Source organism: Lepidochelys kempii, chromosome 2, assembly GCF_965140265.1.
Source record: "Lepidochelys kempii isolate rLepKem1 chromosome 2, rLepKem1.hap2, whole genome shotgun sequence".
In the NCBI taxonomy this organism is placed as follows: domain Eukaryota; kingdom Metazoa; phylum Chordata; order Testudines; family Cheloniidae; genus Lepidochelys; species Lepidochelys kempii.
Window position 1 is genome coordinate 49,710,392 of NC_133257.1, and position 26,112 is coordinate 49,736,503.

Sequence of the window (26,112 nt, forward strand, 5' to 3'; positions counted from 1 at the left end):
CACAGAACTTATTCAGTCAAACCAAATGAAAAACATTTCAAATAGTATCTCAAAAGATTAAATTGGATCTCAACAAAAGAATTAAATTAATTTAAAACCAGCTGTTACTTTAACACTTAAAATTGTCATTTTTGATTAACGAACAAGGAGAGAAAAAAAAGTTTGGGGTTTTTTTTTTTTTGGTTGTTTTTAAATACAAGCACAGAATTTGACAACCTCCTCGACTCCACACATTTTTCAAGATACTGTCTTAATCTTACCTCTTTAAACCTTTTGGCTTCAATAGTTAAAGCAATACGAAATTCATTTTCTAACTCCATATACTGCTGGTTTAACATACTAATTTTCTCCTGAAATTCTCTAACGCGTTCTTCATGCCGTTGTTGTTCTTTAGCAATTTCTTTTGACAAGGCATCTTGGAATTCAGATCCATTCAAAGCAACTCGCGTTTCAAGTTCTCTCCTGGAGTTACCAATCACATGTACATTAAACTCAGAATTGCAGTATCTTTCGATACTATATCACTAGGTTTATTTTAAAAAAAAATTTAAAACACTATAATAAGAAGAACAAGATAGGAACCATGTATTTACATCATTGCTCTTCATGAGATACTTTTTTGAGGGTCAAGGAGAACAGTGGGTAGATAATCCATGTTTTATACTTCAGTATAACTGTATAATTCCAACAAAGAAGGAAAACGAAAACTATTTAGTGACCATAACTGGTTTTTCACTAAAGGGAAACACCCATCAGAACCCTTAGCAGCAAGCATCAGTTAACATACCTTCATTCTCACACTACATATTCACTGACAGACATTCATCCAATTATAAATAAGTCCCACACCCCTCACATTTCCTACTTCTATAGTAACACAAAAACATACCGCAGACTCCTCACCATCGCATTAATGTGCAAAATCTTAACCCCGACCTAGTATTTTTTTGTGGGAAAACATCACACCACAGATTTCACCAGTGCAAGGATGCCTACCAGATGTGCTTCTTGAGGTTGCTGGGGCCAATGTTAAGGTTTTGCACTATGGTGCCGTGGCAAGGAATACATTATTATTATTATTTAGTCTCTCTCCCCCTCACCTTCAAAGGGCATTATGTTGACACTGCTGAAAACCAACAGCCCTGTTTTGGTGTTTTTATTTTCAGTTGAGTGGAAATCTAAGACTAATAGATTTAAGAAAATCTATTGTAGTTCAAATGAGGGGGATATTTACATACCTGAGTTTAGAAACTGGTGGGTTCTACAGTTTTGTGCAAAAAAGGGTCCAAAAATTTGGAGAGACTTACTTTGCAAAAAGTTTCAGAAGACTGAGACTTTTGGTCACTGGCAAATAAATAGTCAAAATATCCTCAAAAATTCAGACCTCTCATATTTACACCATTCTGTGGGTTGCTTTTCCCACTACAAACCCACACCCTCATCTGCACTTACTATATTGTGTAACTCCTCGCTTAACGCTGTAGTTGTGGTCTTGAAAAATACAACTTTAAGTGAAACTATGTTAAATTAATCCAGTTTCCTCATAAGAATTAATGTAAATGGGGGAGATTAGGTTCCAGGGAAATTTTTTTTCACCAGACAAAAGACATTCTATACATATGCAGTGTAGGTTTTAAATAATTTAAAACAAAATTTAATACTGTACTCAGCAATTATGATTGTGAAGCTTGGTTGAGGTAGTGGTGTCAGAGGGTAGATCTGGCTGCTCCTCTTGCTGTTCTTTCCAAAGTGCCGGGGGGTGTTCAATCCCTCGTTCCGCCCAGGCCCGCCCTCACCCCACCCCTGCTCCACCCTCCCAAGTGCACCATGTCCTCACTCCTCTTCCCTGCCTCCTGAATGTTGTGGAACAGCTGTTTTGCGGCATTCAGGAGGCACTGGGAGGGTAGGGAAGAGGAGCAAAGATGCAGCACGCAGCCTCCCTGCTCCTCCCGCCTGCAGAAATCAGCTGTTTCAGGGCATTCAGGAGGCTCTGGAGGGGAGGAAGGAGGCTGCGTGCTGCATCCTTGCCCCTCCCCCTTCCCTCCTGGAGCCTCCTAAGCACCATGGAACAGCTGATTGCTAAGGGCAGAAAGCGTGGAAAGGACTGGGGGAGTTGCTCATCTGCGGGAAGTGCTGGGTGGTGGTGATGGAGGTGAGCTGATGGGGGAGGGGGGCTGCTGACCCACCCTGGTTCCAAGCCCCCACAATCAAACAACATTAGCAGCAAACATTGTGCAACTTTAAATGAGTATATTCTCTAATACATCAGCGATTTAACAACAAAACGTTAATGTCATCCAGGTTAAGTGAGGAGTTACTGTATAAAAACGTACAGAACCTCTGAATTTGTCCTCGAATACATATAATCCATAATTCTGTTAAAAATAGCAATAGAAAGGAGAAGAAAAAAAAGTGTGTGTAAAGTATGCAATGGGGATGTAAATAAGACATTTTTAGGAAGACACAAATTAGGAATATTAGTCCACTACTTTAATGTTCTTAAAATAAGAAATGAAAATGTTCTTAGCCTTAGAAATTCTGCTAGGATAGAACAAATTGAAACTCTGATAGCATATGACAACATTAAACTCATTTCCACTGAGAGTCCTGCACTATATTGTTTGTATTTTACTGAAGTATGCTGGAATAAGATTATATGACTGCTATCCCTCTGAAAGCCATTTTAAGACTATGCTATTCAGCAAAAGTTTAAACAAACACAAATCAAGACCAGTATAAAAATCAGAACTACTTGCACATAATTTGTCTTGTTTGCTGTACTGAGCTATCCAAACTGCACATGTGTTAAAACCTGTTTTCCCGCAAGGTCAGCACAACTGCGATCACGGACAAAAGGACTAATCTGCTAGGATTCAGCTTGAATAGATGCTGTAGGACTTGTTTATCTTTCATACTGTAAAACACTGAAAGTTAATGCAAAGAAATTTTGTATGAAAAAGTGAATTTTGTATGAAATGCTTTTATCCAGGAACGAATATAAGGTATCTTTCATTCAAGTCTTTGACAGTTTTGAACAATGTAAGTCATTGATGAAAAACAAATCAAAGAAAGATTTGCGGAATACGTTTATCTGCATGGAAGTCTCAGATGAGGGAAAGTTGCTGCCCAGTATTTCCTTCTCAGCACCTACTATGGAGCTGATGAGAGGAGAGAATGGAAGTAACCTCTTCTGCTATCCTCCCCAAAACCTCCAAATCTGCCATTTTAACAAAAGGGCAGACAAACAGGATAGGACTTCTCAAAACATAATTTTCAAATAAATTGGCTTAGATTCTAACCATAGCAGAACATCCCCAAACAAGCAAAGCTTTTCTAGGTTCTGCAGTATTAACATACCCTCTCTGGATTATGGTAAAGAAACAAACCTGTGCTCTTGCTCTTTTAACAGGAGAAGCTCATGTAGTTGTTGCACCTTCTCTTTCTGTTGTCGAAGAGATACTCGAAGTAACTGTACTTCTCTCTCAGTTGCTGAAGCTTTAAGTTCTGCCTCTTGAATCCGCTTCATCTGTATAAAATTTATAAAATCAGTAGAACAAGTCGTAAAACTGCTGCCTCTTCCTAAAGCTTTCAATTAGGATAAAAAACAACAACGGTCTTATTAAAGCAGTGTGTTTATCAGGGCTATTATTTCTGTGGCAAACACCATGACTTAAGGTATTTTCATAAAAGGCCACAGTTTTTGTCACCTTACCAGTCTAATACAGAACACAACTTCTCCAAGAAATATTGAATATGCAGCGAAATTTGCAACAATGTAGTATACCCCATATCAAATGTAACAATGCTAACTGAAAATCTTCAAAGGGTTTTTGGCACTTTATAAAAGCCAAGGGATATTTACCAATTTACAGATTTAAAAAAATATAAGTACCTTGAAAGACTTATTTACCTCAATTATAAAGTCACAATTTCAGACAGAACTTTGGTGAAGCAATGCCACTTAATCTTTAGAATACTTGGTGCAGTCTATACTTTGGACCAATAAAGTCTGTAGATTACTGATTTTGAGTTATTGTCACCAAAAAGCAACTATATTTCACTGTGGATGAGTAAGTCAAGAGTCATTAGGCCAGAGAGAGAAAAAGCACGAGAATAACTGTAATGTAAAGCTGTTAAGTTGATTAACAGACAAAGCACTTTCTCTGAGTATCATTCTAAAGGAACAATTATTAAAGCATTACTGATTTAAAGGGTAGAGATGGAAGGGAAACAAAAACAAGCTGTTTAGTTTCCTGATCTCAGAAAAGCAAAATAGCGAGCAGTTTTCTCTGCAGTTATTTCACTATCTTCCCAATTGATATTGGATTATCGTATCAAATCAGAAGGTCAAAAGACATCTGTGATATTGCAAGTAAGCAATTTGAGATGGTATAGTTTTGAGGGAGGTAATCTCAATACCTGATGCCCTGTGTCAATGTATAAAAGCCCTGCATTTTCAATGGGACATCATCTCCTGCATGAACACTTGGGGGGGGAGGAGGGAAGAGGGGAGGGAAAAAATAATAAGGTACAGAAGTATCTCAGTCAAGGTTTAATTTTCATTGGCAATAAGTTCTAAAGTTACCTAGGAGGGTGTCTAAAGACCAAGTCGTTCAGGCTAATCAAGTTCTGTGGATCTATTTATTCTCCACAATAAAAGCATTTTTTCTAGTTCTTCATTTTAGGACATGCTTCCCCATGAGTCATGTCTAACAATCTATTTATTCCCATTGTTACTGGGGATGAAATGGGGCACAATCAAGTTTTGTTGTTGATTTTTTAATGTTCATTAAACCTGGTGACTTTTCACAGAAAGCCTTGATAAAGACTCTACAATGGGGATATACACTTTGAGATGAAAATTAGCCATACAATGAAAGTACAAAAATTAGATTTACAATAGGTCACAAATATCTTGTGTTCATATTAATAGAACAAACAAATAACTAATCACTGGTAAAGGTATTACTTTGGTATTAGTTCCTGAATAGTGAAGTTCTCAACCATCATGTTAACCTCAAAAATCAAGCCAACTCTGCACTGCATTTAGGAAAAGAACTTGATAAATATTCTAGAAAATATCTATTATTTGAACTGAAAGACAAAGCACAGTAATAATACAGCTGAACTGTTGAGAAGAAAAATTTAGTTTCAAAGTAATCCTGTCTATTATCTGAAAATCTATAATATTCAACAATACAGGTCAATAAAACTCTAAAGACCCAAACAGTAGATAGGTATTCACCTAATAAACGGTTCTTTTTGTAGGTAAAAAGATGATGTCACTGCTACCCGATGGTAAGGGATTTATTCCAGGATCTTCCCCACCACTAAAGAAATCAGGGGCTTTATGCACCACTAAATAATTACCTTTCTAAAACAAGAACAACCTCCAAACCTGTACATTTGGAAGAGTATGACTGGATTTAGTTCTTTCCCTTCCTAAGTGAAAGGCAGGATACATGCTTTGGATTTGGAGATCATTTCCAAACTCTCAGTAATCCTAGACTACTTGTAAAATAATTTGATGAACGAGTCTAGTATCTGCTCTTTGTGCTATATAAAAGCCAAAAAAAAAAAAATCCAGTGCCTCTTTTGGTCATAGTATCACCATGCTTTTTCACTTTAAGAATCAAAAAGCATCTAATACACTACTGCTTATTATTATTTTGTTCTGTATAAACTTACAGGCATACAATTAATTTCTTCAGTCAAACAGACACAAGATAATTGCAAAAAAAATTTAAGTTCTTTGGTAGGATTGTTAAGGCCTGTATTATCAATTTAAAGAATACATATTTTTAGGTTATTTACAAGCCTCTTTTCATTAATATATACTGTTGAAAAAAAAACATTGAATCAAAAAGTGATTGACCCTTACCCATTTTTTTATAATATACATTTAATACTTTATTGCCTGCCCATTCTTTAAATTTGAAAGAACAGTAATTAAAAATGCATATTTAATCAAAGATTTATTTTCACAGTAAAAACTACAATTTAAAAACAGAAATTGAGGCTTTGACATTTTTAGGGGCTCTTTAGTATTTTTATGTGCTTATTAGATGCCATCCCATTATTATAGGCAACCAATGCTAAATATATACCCCTGTTGCTTGTTCCTGTACTCTTTGTGTCTCCATCTTGGATAACGTTTCTTCTAAAGTTTGTAGAGCCTTTCGTTGATCTTCCTCTTTATTTCTTGCTTGATTTAACTCATTGGTAAGTCTTTCAGTTTCATCCTTCAATTGCTGGATATCAGCTTGCAGTCCTGTTTTTGTATTTCTCTCTCTCAAAATCAGTTCCTTTAACCTAAACGTTAGTGCAATAACATAAGTACATTCCCCTCTTAATTATATTTACTAAAACAGTGGTCTCCAACCTTTTTTTATGGCCAAGATCACTTTTTGAATCTAAGGGCAACCCAGGATCTACCCCGCCCCTTCCCCAAAGCCCCGCCCCATTTCCCTCCACCCTCACTCACTTTCATGGGGCAGAGGTTTGGGAGCGGGTGTGGGCTCTGGGCTGAGCCTGGGGCAGAGGGTTGGGGTGCAGGAGTGGGTATGGGGTGCTGGCTCCTGGAGGGGGCACATACCTCCAGTGGCTCCCTTTTGGTGGCAGGTGCAGCAAGGCTAAAGCAGGCTCCCTGCCTAAGCTGGCCCCTTCCAGGAGCAGTGAGGGCCAACACATGTCTGTGGCCCCTGGGGCTTTTTGATGAGATGACCTATGCTAGTCTAGATGTTAACAACTGTTTACTTTGAAATGGCTGGGTGTTTTCTTTCATTCAGGACTGGCACAAGGAGGAAAGAGAACTAAATGCATATAACTCATTAGATAGGCCACTTTGTCCATTTGGAGGACAGAAAAGACTGAGGAACACACTTTCAAAGAGGGGATTTCACTGTAAACCAAACCAACTGAAGTCCTGGTATTACTTCCCTATGTACATATATTATTTTGAAAATTTACTGCTTAACTCTTTCCTCATTTCTCTAAGCCACATAAGCAGTGTGCCTTGGTTTAAGCATCTTTTTCCTTTACCTGTCTGTAGCGTACACAGCCATACTCTGAATATCCTTTTCTTCTTTTGATTGTTTCTGTAGTTCTTTGACATATTCTCCGAGTTTTTTTTTGGCTTGTTCAGCTTTCCACCTCTTCTCTTTCTCCTGATCCAGTTCTTGAACTAATACCTGAACAAAAATATATTAAAAACCCATATTCTGAAACCTTCAAGTTTTATAAAATGATTGGCTCTTCTGCTTAAATTAGGTTAATAGCTCTTATAAAATTGTTTGTACTTTTAGGAAACTGATGGAAGACCAGAGTAGGCAAAAGAATATTGGGTAAATAGAACACAGTAACCATCTAGTCTAGCCAGCCAGAGGAGTTGCATTCACCTGCTTGAGGTAGGAAAGCTTAACAGAATCACTGGCTCAGCCAACTGACTTATATAGGAGGGTTATATCATTACAGCTTTGCTTTTTATTGTTTTCTACTTATTTGTAGAAGGATTTATGTTGGCAGAGCATAAATTTGTAGAAGACGTCTTTTCTGGCAGAGGTGACCATTAACAATTTATTACAACACAAAACACATAGTAATATGTTGTTAAAAAGTTTGTTTTAATTTTTTTTATTATTAAAAGACTTCACTACTTTTACAAAACAGTTTAGCAAAATGATCCTACTCACAACTCATTTTAGAATTTTCCTTGGACAGCCTCTGTATTCACACTTGCTCTATTGCAGGTGAAGATTACATTTTTCTAATTTACTATATTGCAAGTAAAAACATACCCTGTAAGTAGATTCCTCTGCAGTACTTGAATTCAGGTCTTCTGTTTTTCTTATTTGACTCTTTGGTCTTCCCATCAATTTCTTGGCTGATTTTCCCACCACTTCCAAGTCTGGTGTTTCTGAAGCTGAATTTACAAAAGAAGAGTTCTCTTTCATTTGAGAATGCAGACACTTCGGCTTTAAGAAATTCTGCTCCTCTCTCCTGCAGTAGTAGAAAAAAGTTAATGTACTTAAGAAGTGTAGAAAGTTAAATGTCTCTTTACACACTAATGACATCAAGTGTCAGAAGCGCCTATATCACAAGACAACATCTGCCAATATTAGAAGCTGGAAGAGTCAACTATACTGAAATGCACATCTAAATTTAGGAGAACAAGTTGTAAACAGAATGGGAATTAACAATTATAATTAGAAGGTTAACTGTAAAAATATGCAGTACTCATGGATATGTTATTTTGAAAGCCATTTAATGGTGGTCTACAGACACTGTCAATCTAAATGTAGTAAGAGAATTTCAGAGGTTTGATTTTAAGGTCAGACCATTGGTATTAACTACATTCTAAATCTCACTTTTTATATCCCACAGTTAGTATGTAAAGGACACTAAGGTATAATTAAAAAACCGGCAAGTACAGCCATCAGGTATCGTGATCAGACACAAAAAGGTAGTTATTATCCAAGATGGCACAAACTCAGGGCAGCTGGACCCTCCCCCTGCTCCTACTACATTCAACTTTTAGTATGCTAGCTCAATCAGAGCTAGCATGAGTGAATCTCCTCAGGCTGAGAATTACACCCTGAGCTTGAGGTGTGGACATACTCTCAGACAGGTGCTTCAATACAGCCACTAAAAGTGGAAAGAGCATTCACTCATGGTTGAAGACTGAACAACTGGGCAAAGACCATTGTAGCAGCACAGTAGCCTTCCATTCCATAAAGGTGTAGAGGAGGATGTTTGGGTCAAATCCAGTTCAAGCAGCGGATACATGTATCTTTTGGGATTCACAGTGGTCCTGGTCCTAAATGCGGATGCTCAAGAGGCAAGGAAGAGAAAGACAAGTAATCAGCAAGAACAGAGACAGAAAAAGTGAATGGTGCCCTACATAAAAGGATTACATGAATGAATCTAATAATTTGTTTCTTCATTCATGAAAATAAGGAGGAGGTCAAGTTGGAAAAAAATCCACATTTTTAGTTTGTACAGTGATCCAAGGAAAGATTTTGACACAGCAGCATGTGGGTTTCTTCGATTTGTTTGAAAAACAAAAACAAAACACATCTCCTTCCTTGGGCAGGAGAGAAAAAGCAAAAACATAGGATTTAAATGTGTGATGATAAAGAAAAACTAAGGACCACAAAGTGTAAATAAATGTAAGTACACATATATTAACATATAAGCAGTCTACCTGGATGCTCGGTACATAACTCAATTGCTGACATTTTATCTATTATAGAATATTGATTAGGTTCTCTGTGACCTTTTGAGGAGTCAAGATTCTGGAAACAGTTTTGAAATAATCTATTCTTGGGCTCCAAAATGAAAATTTACTGATCCTTAGTGAAATCCAAAGAACAACTAACTGTGGAAGTTATATTATTCATAAGCCACAGATGAATCAATAACCAATTTCATTTCCAAGATGTGGGTATACAAATACCTTAACATAAGAAAAGAATACATTCTCTTTAAAAAAAAAGATGTATGAATGATAGGAAAGGGGTAAATACAAGAGAAACAAATACTAACAGCCAACTATTTCCATGTGAAGTCATAAACTTGTGCTATTTAATCTTTTACTAGAAAATGGTTAACTGACCTGAACTTGCAGTCCTTAGCGAAGTCTCTGCTTTCCACAATAAAATCCCAAAAGTTTGACCTACATTCTTTGTTTCCAAATGCAAGGTCATGCATTTGGCTAAGTTAAAACAGGTTGTTCATATGAACCAGACCATATAGGTTGCTCTGTATAACTAAATTAGTGAGTAGTAAATGACAAGGACCAATTTTTGCATCATCTGCAAATTTAACCAGCAATGATTTTATATTTTCTTTCATATAATTGAAAAAGATAATAAATCACACTGGACCAAGAAACAAATCTGTGGGGGACCTCGCTAGAAACACATCCACTGGATGATCCCCTCACCCAGTGATGAGCTGCCAAAATCTTAACAACCGGTTCCCTATAAAAAGTTCTGATATAAGGGATGTGCCAAGAGGTAGAGGGGGTGGGAGGGTGTAGTGGCAGGGAAGAGATTGCACAGAGAAAAAGGGGCTTGTTGCAGGGATGCAGTGGCAAGGAGGGAGTGGCACAAGGGAGAAGTAGGCAGGAGGGGGTTGTTACAAGGGGCTGGCTGGCAGGCAGGGGTGTGTATGTGCCTGGGGTTATTGCGGGGTGGGGGTGGGTGGGCGGGGTTTGCACAAGGGAGGAGTGGGCAGGAGGGAGATGGGAGGCGGGGTGGTCCCGAGGTTGATGCAGGGGTGAGGGTGACCGTGGCTGGCTTGGGGGGGGGGGGGGGGGGGGTTTGCCGGGTGGAGGTTGCCCAGAGGCAAAAGTGGCAGGACGGGGTAGGTTGTTGGGGTGGTGGGTACATAGGGGAGAAGTAGCTGGTCAGTGGGTGTTGAAGGGGTGGCACTGGTTGGGGGAGGGGTGCCCGGGTTTCTCCCACATACACCATTCCCCAGGCCAGGGACAGGACCTGCCCACCCCCCAGCGCTCCGTGGGCCCCTGCAGCTCCCCGTGGCCTGGCTAGGTACCTTTCAGGCGGAGTAGACACCCAGCTTCTCCGCCCGAAGAGCAGAGCGCAGCTGTGCCTTCTTCCCAGCGCTGCGGGCTGAGCTGGGCTCCCCACCGCCCCTGGAGCTCTCAGCAGTGGCGCAGGCAACCAGCCCCCCTGAGCCCAAGCTGGGCTCCCCGGGGCTCTCAGCAGCAGCGCAGGCAGCCAGCCCCCGCACACCCAAGCTGGGCTCCCCACTGCTCCTGGGGCTCTCAGCGGGGGTGGCTGCTGCTGAGAGCCCCAGGGGCAACGGGGAGCTCAGCTCGGCCCACAGCACGGGGAAGACGACGCAACTGCTAGTGCTAGACCCTCCCCTTCCCTGCTCCACTGCTGGCTGCTCCCCCGGGTGGAGGGACTGGCTGTGCCACGGGCAGCCCCTCTGGAGCCAGGAGACGGGGAGCAGTGGCAGCCTTGTGCTCCGCTGTTTAAAAAAAATTTTTGGGGCACCGCTTTTTGGTGCTCCCCACCACTTGGTGCCCTAGGCCGCTGCCTAGTCGTTGCACCAGTCCTGCCCGACAGACCCCCCCTGGAACTCCCACACCTACCCATCCCTTGACCACTCCCCCAGAACCACCACCCCCTACAACTGCTCTCTGCCCCTTATCCGACCCCTCCTCCCAGCCCTGGCCCGGCTCCCTTACCATGCTGCTCAGGGCAGCGTGTATGGATGCCGCACGGCCCGCTGGAGCTCACCGCCCCACCCCCTTACCATGCTGCTCAAAGCGGCATGAGCTGCAGAGCTGCCCAGGAGCAGTCCAGAGCGCTGGCGCCGGTGGCGTGGCACGGCACACTGAGGCTCTGCGAGAGGGGGGACGGCAGAGGAGGGGCCGGGGGAGCCTCCCTGGCCGGGAGCTCAGGGAGCTGTAACAATTTTTACCAACAACCGGTTCGCGTGAACCGGTGCTAACTGGCTCCAGCTCACCACTGCCCTCACCCCTTAAACCGGATCTAGACTACTGTGGCAAATTGATCTAAGTTACACTACTTCAGTTACGTAAACACAACATAACTGAACTAGCTAGATCCACTTACCACGGTATCTACACTGTGCTGTGTCGATGGGAGACACAGTCCTGCTGACCTACCTTAGTCTTTTAGGGGAGGGGGCATACAGAAATTGATGGGAGAGTGCTCTCCAATCGATTTAGCGGGTCTTCACCAGATCTGCTAAATTGATGCCACGCATCGACTGCAGCAGTGCTGATTTAGCTCCGTAGTGAAGACATGGCCTTAGTTTCTTTTTGAGCTTTCAATTAGGCCAGCTGTGCCAATTTCCACCCCACCACCCCCATCAGAATGTTGCACAATACTAAAATTAAATCTTTCACATAGTTTGTCAGCAGTTACCCTTATCAAGCTTGTAAACTTATAAAAAAATGCTGTCAAATTAGACAAGACCTAGTCTGCATAAGGCCATATCAACCAACATTTTTTTTTTTTCTTAAAACTGACTGCAACCTATACCAATCTTTCCCCCATTTTGTTTGGGATCAGCGTCAGATTAACAAACCTAAAGTTATCTGGGTCAACCTGTTTAACCTTTCTAAATATATGTACATTAGCTTTTTTCCAGTGCTTAAAACCAAGTAAAGTAAGAACATCCGTGTTGTTTGGTTCTTTGTCTACAAGCCTATTTCCAAGGAAATTAGGATCTTTAAGAGTAGCCTCAGTAAGCAGAACATTTTGACTAATTATGCCCATCTGCAGCTCCCCCTAGTTTCAACTAAATAAAATATTCTCATTTCCTGTGCTAAAATGGTTTTGTGAAATGTATTTTATCCCAGATGTGACAGCACTACAGTATTGTTTCATCCACGACTTGTGTCGAATTTACAACTGCATCCACATAGAGTCCCATTCATTTCAATGGGGCTCTGAGGACACAGTTGCAGGATCAGGACCTAGTTTGTAAAATGCTTTGGGATCCTTCGTTGAAATACCCAAATACTGTAATAGTGTGATAGGTCTTACATGTGTATAGTGTAAATGAATATTTATGCTCTTAAACAGTGGTTCTCAACCTATTTACCATGGTGGGCCACATATACAGCTCTCTATGTGTAATGCGAGCAGCAACCACAAAATAAATATATATATATACACACACACACGTATACACACACACACACACACACCACCTGTATGACCCTGAGGATGTCACATGGGCTGCAGCTGTGTGCTGATTGGTCTGCAAGGGACCCGCGAGCTGAGAACCACTCCTCTGTATCTGTTTAACAAACTTATATTTTCACTGTGATTTTCAAGTATCTTGAGAATGTCCTAGCATAGTTAGAAATTGCCCTCCTGTAAAAATCAAGTAGTTTCTAAAGTATGCTGTCTGACCTACATTGACATGATCAAAGGCAGCACTGAAAGGAAGGTTCTTTGCCTTCATGTGGGGTCACTGTAGAACCAAAATACTATAACATTTGTCATAACACATTAAGTACCACTCTGTCCACAGGGTTTTACTTTAAAGGGAAGCTACCTGCATGTATTGAGGGAAAAACTGTTCAATACAGTCTGTCATCACAGCCATCTACTAATGCAATACTTCCCACAGTATGGGACATGACCCTCTGTGGGAAGCACAAAGGACTATCCAGGGATGTATGGACAGATTACATTTGTTTCTTCAGAGTCTGAGCTTTCATTAAAAAAAAAAGTCTTTAGTTGTCTTGGTTATGGAGAGAACCTTCAAAAACATGACAAGTACATCAGTGTAGCAATGTCTGCTTCAGTTTGCATGGAGTCTAAAGCAGCATGTGGTATGAACTGTCCTGTTCATTTAAATGGAGTTAACTCAGATGCTAGTGAGGATGTTTCAGATGTCAACTTTGTTAATTAACCATTCACTATGCAAAGCATGTAAGAAAAGAAAAAGTTAAATTAAAATCTGCACCAATCTACCCCATCATTTCTCAAAGTGGGAGGCATGAAAGGCTAATATTAAGGAAAAAAAAGAGGCAGAATATGGAGTTAAAAAAAAAACTAAAGTAAAAAACAAAAAAAAAACCCCAACCCCTATGATGGGATTACAGGAAGAACACAACAACTGGTTGATTGTATTTTCCTGCTGAGGAAAAGCTTTCAGAAGTTTAAGAAACATTGCACTAATCAATGAAGAGAACATGAATTAAATTTCTAAGAACTGGGAACTTCATTAATGCTATAAAAATCACCACCACAGGCATCATGCATCTTTATCACCTCAAATCCTGAATTCGTTGAGCTCAACTTAAAATTTTGTAAGTACTCAATCTTTTTAAACCTTTTGGGTATTTTGGTGTCCGATCTGAATGTACCTGTCAGTTACGTTGCCTTTCAGATGATTAGCATGGTGCTTAGTAGACAAAGTAGATTTACGATAATTAGGGATCTTGCTTCTTTTAGCCAGCTTTCTGTTATTCTCTTTTCCACTTTCACACTCACTCTCAGAAGTCAGATCTGTGTCTCTCTTTGCTTTGAGAACTTTCAAAGGAGTGCCTGTTCTTGAACAATTAGACACCTAAGAACAAAAACAAGTAAAAAGTTGTTAGTCCAAAAAATATAAAAAATAAAAAATTACTTAAGTGTTTTTTTCAAATCTACTTTGAAGGATTAGGGTTTTGATAGAAATAGATTTACTGTTTGAGGGAACTGGGATTATTTAGTCTGCAGAAGAGAAGAATGGGGGGGGGGGTGAGGGGATTTGATAGCTGCTTTCAACTACCTGAAAGGGGGTTCCAAAGAGGCTGGATCTAGACTGTTCTCAGTGATAGCAGATGATAGAAGAAGGAGTAATGGTCTCAAGTTGCAGTGGGGGAGGTTTAGGTTGGATATTAGGAAAAACTTTTTCACTAGGAGGCTGGTGAAGCACTGGTATGGGTTACCTAGGGAGGTGGTGGAATCTCCTTCCTTTGAGGTTTTTAAGGTCAAGCTTGACAAAGCCCTGGCTGGGATGATTTAGTTGGGGATTGGTCCTGCTTTGAACAGGGGGTTGGACTAGATGACCTCCTGAGGTCCCTTCAAACCCTGGTATTCATTAGTTCATAGAATCAATCATAGAATCACAGAAGATTCCACATACAGTAGTTACATTTCTCCCCCTTTGTCAGCCAACCATTTCAGCCTTTGCTCTCATGTTGGAAACCTAGCTATGCTGGCAGAACAGTGTGCCAGATCATGGGTAATTGCTTACTCATTACTCTTTGAAACTTCTGCAATTACCAAAGAAGGTTGTTAAAAAGTTGTTTCTCAAAAGGAAAAGTTAAAAATCTAAACTACTTTCAGTTCACATGAAAGGAAAAAAAAATTCCCCAGTATAAAGTTATCTGACAACAAGGTTATAAACAAACATGGGAATAAAGTATTCTAATAATTTGCTCCCTCATCAGGATAGAGGAACTACAAAATTGAAGACCCTCTATTTTAGTTCAGCCCATCTTCTAAGGATTAGGGCCCAGCATTGAACAAAGGTATGCACCCCCAAATCATGCCCCCCTTCTACCCAGTGAAATTATACTGGTTCAACTCTACAGATGTAGGTGCCAGAGAGCACTTTATGTATTAATTTATCTCATCAAGTTTGTTCATAACTAGAGATCATAGAAATGTAAGGCTAGAAGGAACCTCAAGAGGTAATCTACTCCATCCCCTCCACACTGAGGTAGAATTAAATATACCTAGATAAACATTTTGTCTGGGATGGGCTAACTTATTCTTAAATACCACCAATGACAGCCTGTTCCATTGCTAAATTATACTTATAGTTAGGAACACTTTCCTAACATCCACTGGAAATCTCCCTTGCTGAAAATTAGTTCTAGTCCTACGCTTGGTGGACATGGAAAACAACTGCATCTATTGCTTGTGTGCATTTAGTCAAGCTCTTATAAATATGCCAGGGACATCATGTACTACCATTAAAAAAAAAAAAAAAAACCCAAAACAAGCGAACAAAAAACCACCACCACTATACACTGGAAAATATCCCCTCCACCCCCAAAGGTAAATTCAGACTGATTGGGCCATTATTTTGTATCATTAACAACTTTCACAGTGCTAGGATTTTACCACTTTTCATATTTCTAACTGGTTTGTGGCATGTGTCAAAAGATTAAGAAAAATATTAACGTCATACCCATATCATACCCAGATAACAGACAGCATAATGAACTAAATGGACCACACATTTGATCCTGTATGCAAATTCCTATGATCTGTTGTAAGTACTGTCTATAGTTTTTCAAGTTTATGAATGTTCTTATATTGTCCCCTCATCACTTGTGGCACCTGATTACCTCCAAAATGAGTGTGCATACATTAATATACACATCTCTCTCCTCACTCTGCCACACCTATATCAGCCAGCAAGATGCACATCTGAAACATAAAAAAGGCCTTTATGTAAATGTGATGTACCTTAAGACTAGTAACCTTCTGCAAGAGCTGTGAAATTTGATCCTCTAGTTTTTTGATCCTCATCTCATTGTATAAGTCATTATCAATTTTAGCCCTTTCTGGTTCTGAAGAGGAGACTGGTTCTGAAGAAGAACTGAAGGTGCTTTGTGTTGGTATACTTGCACGTTGTCGAAACTGAGCTAACACCTTATCAATATGAGGGGTGATCACTCGCAAATTAACACAACTCTTAAATAAATAAATAAAAAAGAGATTCAATAATCATATCCAACATAGCAGTAATTAAATTAGTACAGTTTTTACACTTGAAAATAGCAGTGAGAGCACCTGTTCTTCATGGCAGGGGACACTGGATGAAACCAAACAATCCAAGAGACCTTCTAAACACTGCAAATCTGATGAATTCTCTTCTGTCAAATTTACTGGTTCACCAAATACATTCCTTCCATCTAGGACTGTTAGCTGAGGCAAAGTCTGAAGAATGATCTCTCTGTAACCTTTAGGGATGAATTATTCATAAATTATTTCAATTTAAATATAAAAAAAAGATACCTGCTGGATTCTAGGCACCCTACCTTCTATTAGAAGTAAAATATATAACATTAAAAGCAAGAAGAGCCACAAATGCCTTCCCCCAATATAAAGCAGCCAGTCAACAGGAAACATTACAGAACAAAATCCTCCAGGAACTTGATAGGTGAAGTCTTACTACATTGGGCTTTTTTTGCACTATTGTAGCTACAGTGACATAACTGCACTGGGTAAACCCCAGTGTACAGATGCTACACCAATGTTTGCATGAGGATTGAATAAAACTACCTTGTATGTCCTGGATATGTAAGAAAAAATAAAAGACATGTTTTGATAAACCAACCGATTTATTAAGTAAAAGGAAATATCTGTTGTTAGGGAACTGAAGTGATGACTAGAAGCAATCTCCTTTAAGATTTCAGACCTAGTGAATCTCATCCTCTCACAGCTAGTTTTTATTCACAGATTGGAACAGGAAAACAAGCTTTACTGCTTTTTTCAACTCCCAATAAATTTCTTAACTTTCAATAAACTGGTCATTGACTTGAACTAGTTAGATAAACTGAAATGAAGAAAATATTCTCTGTGTAACAGATACAAAGATAATATATCTGGTTGCAGTATTAAGTTTATTTCTATTTTGTGAATCACTGTGGGTTAGGAATTTTGTTTCACTCCACAGGGGAACGTTACCACAGCTGTTCCAGGAACTAAAAACAGTGTGGGGTGATTACTGCAGTCCCTGGGATTCTACATAGCTCCAGAGAAGGATCACCCTTGGGGTGGTTGATATATACTGTTCAAACAGGTATCAGAGGCCCAAGAAAAAACAAAACCCAAAACGGTTTTTGGAACAAAAAGACTTCATTTAACATGACAGAGGGACTTTCCTTTTGGATTCAACGAACAGGCATGATCTGTGGTCCAAGAGTGATCTAGCCCACCTGAAGAGCTGGAAGAATTAAACCTGCCATGGTCCCCGTAAGACTGATGTGTGATATGTTTAGTATTCGTCTACATCTCTTATTGTTTTGTACATATTCTCTGTATGCTTTTGTACTTAAATAAATGTACTCTACTTTGAAAGAGCTGTTTTACCAGAACCTGTCACTGTCATTGTCCAGTGTCTGGATGTTTGTCAAGCCTGTGTGGAATAAACATAGTGAAGTGAAAGTGCAGCCTAAAACCGCTGCTCAGAAAGGAGTGGGACATGGGTCCCTGCCCAGAGAGAAGTGACAGAGAGAGGAACCTGAGGGGCATTCCTGGAGCAGACCACAGAAGGTTGAGTAACTCCTTGAAACTGACACTTACCACCTGCAAAAGAAGCTACTGCTGTCAAAAGCTGATATAGCACTTCAACAAACTGGTTCCAAGTGCTTGGCCAGCAACTTCAGTGCTTAGCTAGAGACTTCAGCGACTCCACCAGTGGTTTCTTTACAACTTCAGCAACAAACATGTACTGCTTTAATATTAAATTTTATTTCAATGGTTTTAACATAGCTTGTCTTAATTTCAAATGGTTTATAAAAAAAAGTAATTTAAAATTTAAAAAATTTTTTTTCTATTTTTTTTGTTTTTAAATTGCTGATTGTTTTTTAACAGATTTTGCACAAGCTTTCCAAAAATGTCATCTCTGTGCAGAAACCAAAACATGGATCACTGTTTGGACTGAAGTTAAGATTTTGTACAGTATGAACCTGCAATTCCAGAAGTATACTACAGAAACTGTTTTTTCAACATTAACTACAGTGTTCACTATTGGGAACTGCTATAAACACCTTCATGCTAAAGGTAACTGAAATGTAACTCACAAATTTTCAGCATAATATTTATCCAAGGCATTCTTTCTTTAATAAGATTTTCAGTTTAAACATGTCATCTTTAAAAATGCATTTTCCTAATCAGCATACTACATATTAAGTGTAATTATTTCCTTTAATTCACAATTTCAGTTCAGGCTCACCGTGTTCTGGAATGGTACCACTGAATACATTGGGACAAACTTAGCGCTTGGAGGATCAAAATTAATTCCCCATGAGATGTGTGAACGACTGATAACTCAAGTATTATCACTCTCATCACCAGAATGCAGAACATAGTCATATTTTAGTTATACCATGACACTTCTCAACATGTTCAGAGAGCACCCCAATACAATTCTATGCAGGAGCTGAAGAAAAAAAAATTTCAGTTCCCAAATTTTGTCCAGTGTGGTCCACATTTTAATAGAGACGGTTTCACAGAACTCCTCTATGCCCATTTGCAACTGACTAAAATCCCTGCTACAGCAACACCAGATGACCAGCCAGTTCTCAGCTGACCTTTGACAACTGCTGCTTTTGAAAATAAACAGTTTCTCTGATCAGGCCTTAATGTTTAAATGTAGCAAAAAAATTATATATATAAAAAGACGACTTTCAGCATGCATGGTACATTGTATAAGTAGAAAGGAAGAAAAACTTCCATGGTTTTGACAACATGAATCAGGGAGTAGAGAGATTTGATCACAAAGGTCACCACAGTATGACAGAATTTAGGTTTTTGATGGCTGGCCATAATTTATGAATCAAGCTACTAGTTGCAGAAACTAGATCACAGGATTATAAGACACAGAAGCCACTGATGTTTGGACAGTAACTAGAATTCAAAGTAATTATCTAGTATATTATTCATACCTGTTGTGTCACAGACTGGATTGCCCTTTCCATTTTTTTCTAAATTAAGACTGGTCAAGAAGTGCAGTCCCATCATACATTGAAGTAAATGGTTAATACTGCTTATGCAGTTGCTGTGGAGATCAATGTGACTAATTTTATGACTGGTTCCAGGAAGGTCCAGAAATCCTGTAAAATTCAGAAAAATACAAAGCAGTGGCTTCTATTACAAACAAGTATTTAAGAACAAACATTTCCTAAGTTGGTATAAGGCATTTTACAGGAAAGCTAACAACAACAAAAATATATTAAAATATTTTACGCCCTGAAATTATCCAACATTTTGCCCCACTTCCGTCTTAAGGTTTATCCAGTATAAGACAATACTGCATGAATGTTAATTTTGAGAAGTAACTTTTAAAAGGGATTATAGTGTCAGTTTAAAAAAAATTAGTTGTTTAAAAATAGAGAATATTCTGCCTGAAGATCTATTTTAGTAAATGCAAAATGTGTTACTAAGGTCGCAGTTTACACTCTACTCAGCTTAGTTAGGGCCAGCCTTTAGAATAAAAGTTATATTTATTATATAAATGAATGCTTAAAGAGATGTAGGATTAAAAATGTGACCAAAAATAAGTCTAATCACACTTATTTTGGAAATAGTTCCCTGAAAAGGTTTTTATCTTAAAAAGTTTACTGTACTTCTATGGACATTGTAAATAATACAATAGAGCAGCTCCAGGGAGGCTACTTCAGTGGATGTAATCCTTCATGGGAATTTACACAGCAGTAGATCCCCCTATTCCACCCCAACCAACTCCTCCTCCTCCTCTCCACCCCAAGCACTATAACACAGGAAACTTACATAAAACAAGGCTCAGTACCATGAAAACAGTGCTCCCTCATGTCTAGTTCCCACTACCTCCAATTCTGCTGCACGTGTACTCTCTGCAGCCACTAAGGTGGGGAACTGGGAGCCGAAAGAGGTGGTGGGGGGGAGAAAAGAGCCCACCAGGAGCCTATTGGGCAGACAGGTTCCTGGGAGGGAGCTGCCAGCGAACTGAGACACCAGGCTCTCAGCTCCCCACACTGCCCCTTGTAGGTCGGTGGAAGCGTTCCTGGTGAGGACACTGACCCAACAAGGGAAGTACAGACATGCACCACCAGAGTAATTAAAAACTTAATTTACAACCACACAGTAGTGTAGACATACCCTACGAAGAAGTCTGTATTTGCCTCACAGTTGTGAAACTTAGGTCATGATCCTGCAAGGTGCTTGTAAAAGTAAGCCCTGTGTCACCTGACTACATATTAATTCATGGCTCCATCACTGGATTATATATTTCAGTATTCATGGCCAAATTGTGAGGATTACAAATCTACAGATTTAATTAAAAAGAGACAGTAAAATTGACAAGAAGTTCATTAAAAGAATGTTGAGCATCTGACAAAAGACAAAGCTATTTCTATAGTTATTTGCTATACACGGGTAAATTTCACAATAATGTGAAATATTCTTCAGTGGATATGTATTATATTTGCAAATCTAAGTGAAGGTAGCTAATGAAGTAAGTATACAAAATTTACATAAATGCAGTATTTTAGACTTTGGTTCTCAAGGTCTAAATACAGCCCATTAGTATGAGCACACATCACAGATAAGCAGCAACTATGCTTATGTTCCTGCCTAGTAATACCTCAGTTGCTGCTGGCCTGCTGAAAGAGGACAAAGTGATCCCTAGTTGACCATACATAATTCACAGATGCCAAGGCCACAACAGACCATTGTGATCATCTAGTGAGTCCGACCTCCTGCATAACACAAGCTATGGAACTTCCCCAAAATAATTCCCACAGCAGATCTTTTAGCTCTTGATTTAAAAAATGGTCCGTGATGGAGCATCCACCAGGATTATTATTACTGAACATACATAAATCCTCTGGTGAGACTCCATCACTTTTCTCTTTTCAGAGGTCCCAACAGCAACACATCCCCACCCCCAACTACCAGCCCTGATCTCCAATAATCCCATCACCCACAACCCATCTCCAAAAACTAGTGACAATCCCCTAATGAGATCAGCCACATGACCCCAAGGAACAGCCCCCAGCCCCAAATCAAAATAGCCTCAAACACCCCCCCCCACCAGCCCCAGTGCTGTCATCAAAATATTTTCCTCTCCCCAGACCGACCCTGCCCTTTTCCTCCCTGGCGAACTCCAGACAAATCCCAGACGGTGCCCAGCGGGGACTACCAGCACCTTTTCTGCAGATGTTGGACCAGCGGCTACTGGATCCTGAGTCCAATCTAGAGTCTGCCCCCCAGCGGTTCTATGCCCAGCTCGGCTCCTTCTCTTCTCTGCCCCCCACCCCCATCCCAGCTGTGTTCCCCAGCAGTCCCATGCCTGGCTCTGCCACCCCCTGTCTCTTCCCAGCCAGCCCCAGCCCAGCTCCTGCCCCCCGAGCCACCCGCAGTCCAACTCTCCCCCCCAGCGGTCCTATCAAAAATCACTATGGTACTGTGATGGGAAGGCCAGTTCAATTGACAGGGCTGCAATGTCTGCAATTTCCATACACAATGGCATTGCATCAGCCTAGACTACATCACTGAAGACAAAATTAAGTGCAAAGATTTCATGATGTTGCTGTCACAATAGTAGTGGCAACACACATACCATGTGTAAATACATTTGTGTGTCGATGTCAGGCTTGGATGCTTTGTAGATGATAAATATTGCAAGCACCACTGGGAACATTTTCTCTATTTAGTGCCAAGACAGCTTGATATGACTATTAAATCATTGAGTATTACAGTTAATAGCACATACTTGGAATTTGCTGCCTACATGCTGTGACCACAAGTAAGATATGATGACTACTCCGGGAAGCTAGCCTAAAAATTCATTTTTAGAGAGGCTGTTCTCTTCTGTGTTCAAAAAGTACCTACAATACAGAACATGTAGGACATCTACCTCACAGGGGTATTGTGAGGGCAAGTGATTAAAAAAAGTTATTTGGGAACCTCAGATGAAAGGTTTTACATAACAGAACTATTACAATAGTAATCTCCTGGTAATAATATTCTGTATCTGGATATCGCAATTCAGAGTATCTTGAAGTGCTTTATCAAGTTGGGAAGAATTTGCATTTTACACATGAAGTTACCACAACAAGACATTGGCAGAATTGAAAATAAAACCCAGGCCTCCTTCCTGCTGTACTATTTCTGAACTCTCCCTTGTTTAAAAAATGTTGGGTTTGTTTTTTCTAAAAGTGAATATAGTGCTCACTGTACATGACAGATGTTCATCATTGTCACAGCACCAAGCAACTCAAGATTCCCACTCTGCTTCAGCAAAAGCATTTAAACATGTCTACAATCTTTGATCTCTCTGCTGATACTACCAACAAGAGGAACATAAGTCCATTGCAAATGATGGTTTAAGATTATTAATACATTTCACATTAGCCACTTAACTGTTTAATGGTAATTAATTTCAGCCAATTGTGACCTGGTCAGGATTTGAACCTATGATCTAAAGATTAAAAGCTTTATATTCCAATGGTAGTAAATTCCTGAGACATCCAATGTTCTGCATTTCTTATCTTTTAGTTCTTTGCAAATACATTTAGTCAGATATTTTATATTACGTGTGACAACATCACTGCCAGATCCACTTACCAGTAAGATCATGTATGCGGTTGTATGACAAATTCAATTTAGTTAAATTATGTAGCTTTTCCAGTCCTAAACAAAGTGGGGGAAAAAGTTAGTGCAAGAGCTTTAAAAAAAATACACAGAGATAAACATGTCTGACTGGTAAAATAAGGAAGACAGTCAGACTTGACACTATAAATGACAAATATAAACTGCGTTTATTATGATACAAACACTATGGTTGATAATATTTAAAAGGAATGAAGATCAAAGTTTATTTTAAAACTTTTTAATCTGCTTTAAATAGTCAACTGGGAAATATTGCCATGATGTCCTTTGGAATGATCTGTGTATTATTTCTTCAATTTAATCCAATATGTAATATGGGATTTTGACTTCAATGGGGGTTAAGCACATGCTTAACTTCAGTCACAGGCTTAAGATCTTCCTTGAATCAAACCTCAACAAAACTTTCAGAAAAGGCTCATAAAATGTTAAAGGGAAAGAAAACAAAAATATACTAACCCTCTACTTTTGTTATCAAATTACAGGACAAATTTAAAGTGTGAAGATTAGTCAGGGTACTTAGTCCTTCTATTTGATTTATTTGATTAGATGACAAGTCTAAATGCTGCAAATTCCAGATATGGCCAAGCCCTTCAATCCTGGAGATTTGGTTACAATGTAGGTTGATTGTGTGAAGTTCTGAACTTAGAGTTATCTCCAACAAGCTATAAATGAAAATACCCAGTATTAATTAAGATGTCTTAAGATAATTAACTTATAAAACATTTCTAAATCTCAAATTAACCAACAGTTTAAGGGGTGCAAATCACAAATTTTACACATCACTATTTACAAAAATAATATATTTTATTCAAGTAGAATAGTATACTATAGCAAATCAAAATAATCTGCCTTTCATTTAAGGTTCTCAATATTTAAACTTGAAAATAATCCACTATATTTACCAGTATCCTTAGCCCTCCTCCCCGCTAAAAGTTAGATCTTTTTTGTATCCGAGGACTAGTCTACACCGGCAGCACTTTAACATGGCTTGTGTAGCCGCGGCGCAGCACTGGGAGAGAGGTCTCCCAGCGCTCTAAAAAAACCCGCCTCCACGAGGAATGCAGCTCCCAGCGCTGGTGCACTGTCTACACGGGCGCTTTACAGCACCGAAACTTGCTGCGCTCTGGGGGTGTTATTCCCCTCGTGGAAGTGGATTACCAGGAGCGCTGGGAGACCTGTCTCCCAGCGCTCAAGTCTGATCACACTTGGACTTCAAAGCGCTGCCGTAGGAGAGCTCCTGTAGCAGCGGTTTGAAGTTTCTAGTGTAGACGAAGCCTCAGATCAACTTAACTATTCTGCTATGGGGTGTGAATTTTTCACAACCTACTCTTGTAGTTAAATCAACCTAATTTTTTTCATTTAGACCAAGCCTACTGCTCACACGTTCTCTCATAAAAAACATGCTTAAAACAAAAATTCTGTTCTCGCCACCTACATTAACTACAATGCTGTCATCTTAAATGTGGTGGACAATTAGGAAAAAACATACAGTTTAGTTAGGGTACTAAAGAACTTGCCTTCTTGGTTTTTGTCCTCAAAGAGCAAATTTCTGTCTCTGTTCAAAAGCGTTTGTTTGACTACAGCCAGGTTATTGCCCATGCTCAAGTAAGTATAAGGACTTAGATCTTTTTATACTGAGGGTTTATTTCTAAAAGTTTTTAAAAGACCATAAAGTCTGTGAAGCAAAGAAATGTGCTATTGTTTAGGCACTTTAATATTTAATATGCACTTAATACCCATCTTTGTAGGCAAAACGATTTAAGATTTGCTACTCTGCTTATTTTTAGAAGCTGATTTACCTGAACACCCCAATATAAAAGATTGTGGAATAGCTCAAGTAACCTTGACAACAGTATCTAAGCGTGAGCACATATTAGCTGGAGCTAAAAAGTGTTAAACAGAAAGTGCAGCATTTCTAATACACTGCCTTAGTTTCTGGAGGTCACACAATGAGTACTACGGAAAACCTCTTTAAAATACAGTCTAGGGAAATGGATCACATAATCGCTATAAATGACAGACCACAGGTAGCTACAATAAATGGCGAGGGGACGTGAAATGGATGCATGAAGAACACAAAAGACTCCTCGCAGCTCTGCCCCTTCCTGCGACTCTGCCCCGAGGAACAGGCTCGCGGGGGAGCTCTGAAAGTGCAGAGTTCAGCGTAGCCCTGGTAACACCGGGTCCCAGAGGCCCCGCTCCTGGAGGGACACCAAAGCGGACGCTATCCAGCAGCAGCAGCCCGTCTCCCCGCTCCCGTGCCCCACCGTTATCGAAATAGCGACATCATCGCTCCCTCTTCTTCTACCCCCCCGCCCTCCGCCCCTCACTCGCGACAGCTGCCCTGACTCCCTGCGGCTAGGCCCCCGGGAGCCCCTCCCCACTCTCCGCCCAGCCAGCCGGAGAAAGCCTACAACGCCCCCGGCCCCGGCGGGGCTCTCCGCGGCTCCCCCACCTCCCAATGCCTTTGTCCATGAGGCTGAGCTCCCCAGGCACGGCGCCAGCCCTCGCCATGTTGCCAGCGGCTCCGCCGCGCTACGGGAGGCGGCCGAGGAGCCAGCAGCGGATTCTGGCGCCTTTCCCTTTAAAGCTCCCCGAATCCAACGGCATCGCCGGGGGTGGGCGGGGCCCGCGAGTTCCAAGCTTTACGGATGGGTCAGAGGTCGTTACGACATAGAGCCGTAAAGCAACCCCCCCCCCCCCGCAGGAGCCGTCGCGCTTCCTCTTCCTCCCCTCTCAAAGAGAGAGCGGTTGGGCCGCCTCTGGAACAAGTTCCCCAAGCCTTGTCGTTTGTGAGCATGCGCATTAACGAGTGGAACGTGGCTCTGTCCGCCCTTGTGTTGGTTGCGCAGCTGGGGCCTATGGCCTGCAGCATGACTGGGCGCCTTAACCCCGAGCGCCCCTAGTGTAGACACGGCTGCTGTAGCCCCTGGTCACGCCCCTGTAATCACAGGTGCGCGTGCATGGCCAGGCTGTGGTGCTCGACGTGGAGAACCTCAGCATTGCTAACACTCAGCGTTCAATCCATCAGGACAGTCTCTACGTAAAAGAATAAATGGACCCAAATCAGAGGTCAAGAATGATAACAGTCAAAAACCAGTCGGAGAACACTTCAGTGTCTCTCTGGTCACTGGATTACAGACCTAAAAGTCGCAATATTACAACAAAAAAACCCTTCAAAAACAGACTCCAACAAGAGACTGCTGAATTGGAATTAATTTGC

At 40.4% G+C, this 26,112-nt stretch overlaps 1 protein-coding gene across 6 annotated transcripts in view; it reads right to left on the reverse strand.

Moving 5' to 3' along the window:
• LRRCC1 (leucine rich repeat and coiled-coil centrosomal protein 1) overlaps positions 1 to 25,607 on the reverse strand; it is a 38,315-nt gene extending 12,708 nt beyond the window's left edge. The window contains exons 1-12 of one of the 6 annotated variants that reach the window (XM_073330672.1): positions 25,345 to 25,607; positions 23,346 to 23,551; positions 22,845 to 22,910; positions 19,184 to 19,351; positions 16,305 to 16,474; positions 15,978 to 16,205; positions 13,880 to 14,082; positions 7,797 to 7,998; positions 7,042 to 7,190; positions 6,108 to 6,312; positions 3,387 to 3,526; positions 261 to 462 (exon numbers count right to left, since the gene is read on the reverse strand). In XM_073330672.1, the coding sequence (XP_073186773.1) occupies positions 261 to 462; positions 3,387 to 3,526; positions 6,108 to 6,312; positions 7,042 to 7,190; positions 7,797 to 7,998; positions 13,880 to 14,082; positions 15,978 to 16,205; positions 16,305 to 16,474; positions 19,184 to 19,351; positions 22,845 to 22,910; positions 23,346 to 23,551; positions 25,345 to 25,403 (1,998 nt within the window). In that variant the 5' untranslated portion in view covers positions 25,404 to 25,607. Of the gene's footprint in view, positions 1 to 260; positions 463 to 3,386; positions 3,527 to 6,107; positions 6,313 to 7,041; positions 7,191 to 7,796; positions 7,999 to 8,666; positions 8,821 to 13,879; positions 14,083 to 15,977; positions 16,206 to 16,304; positions 16,475 to 19,183; positions 19,352 to 20,375; positions 20,542 to 22,844; positions 22,911 to 23,345; positions 23,552 to 25,344 lie in introns of those variants that run through there. The other 5 variants (XM_073330673.1, XM_073330674.1, XM_073330677.1 and 2 more) reach the window with 5 other exon arrangements.
• Between the last annotated feature and the right edge of the window lie 505 nt (positions 25,608 to 26,112).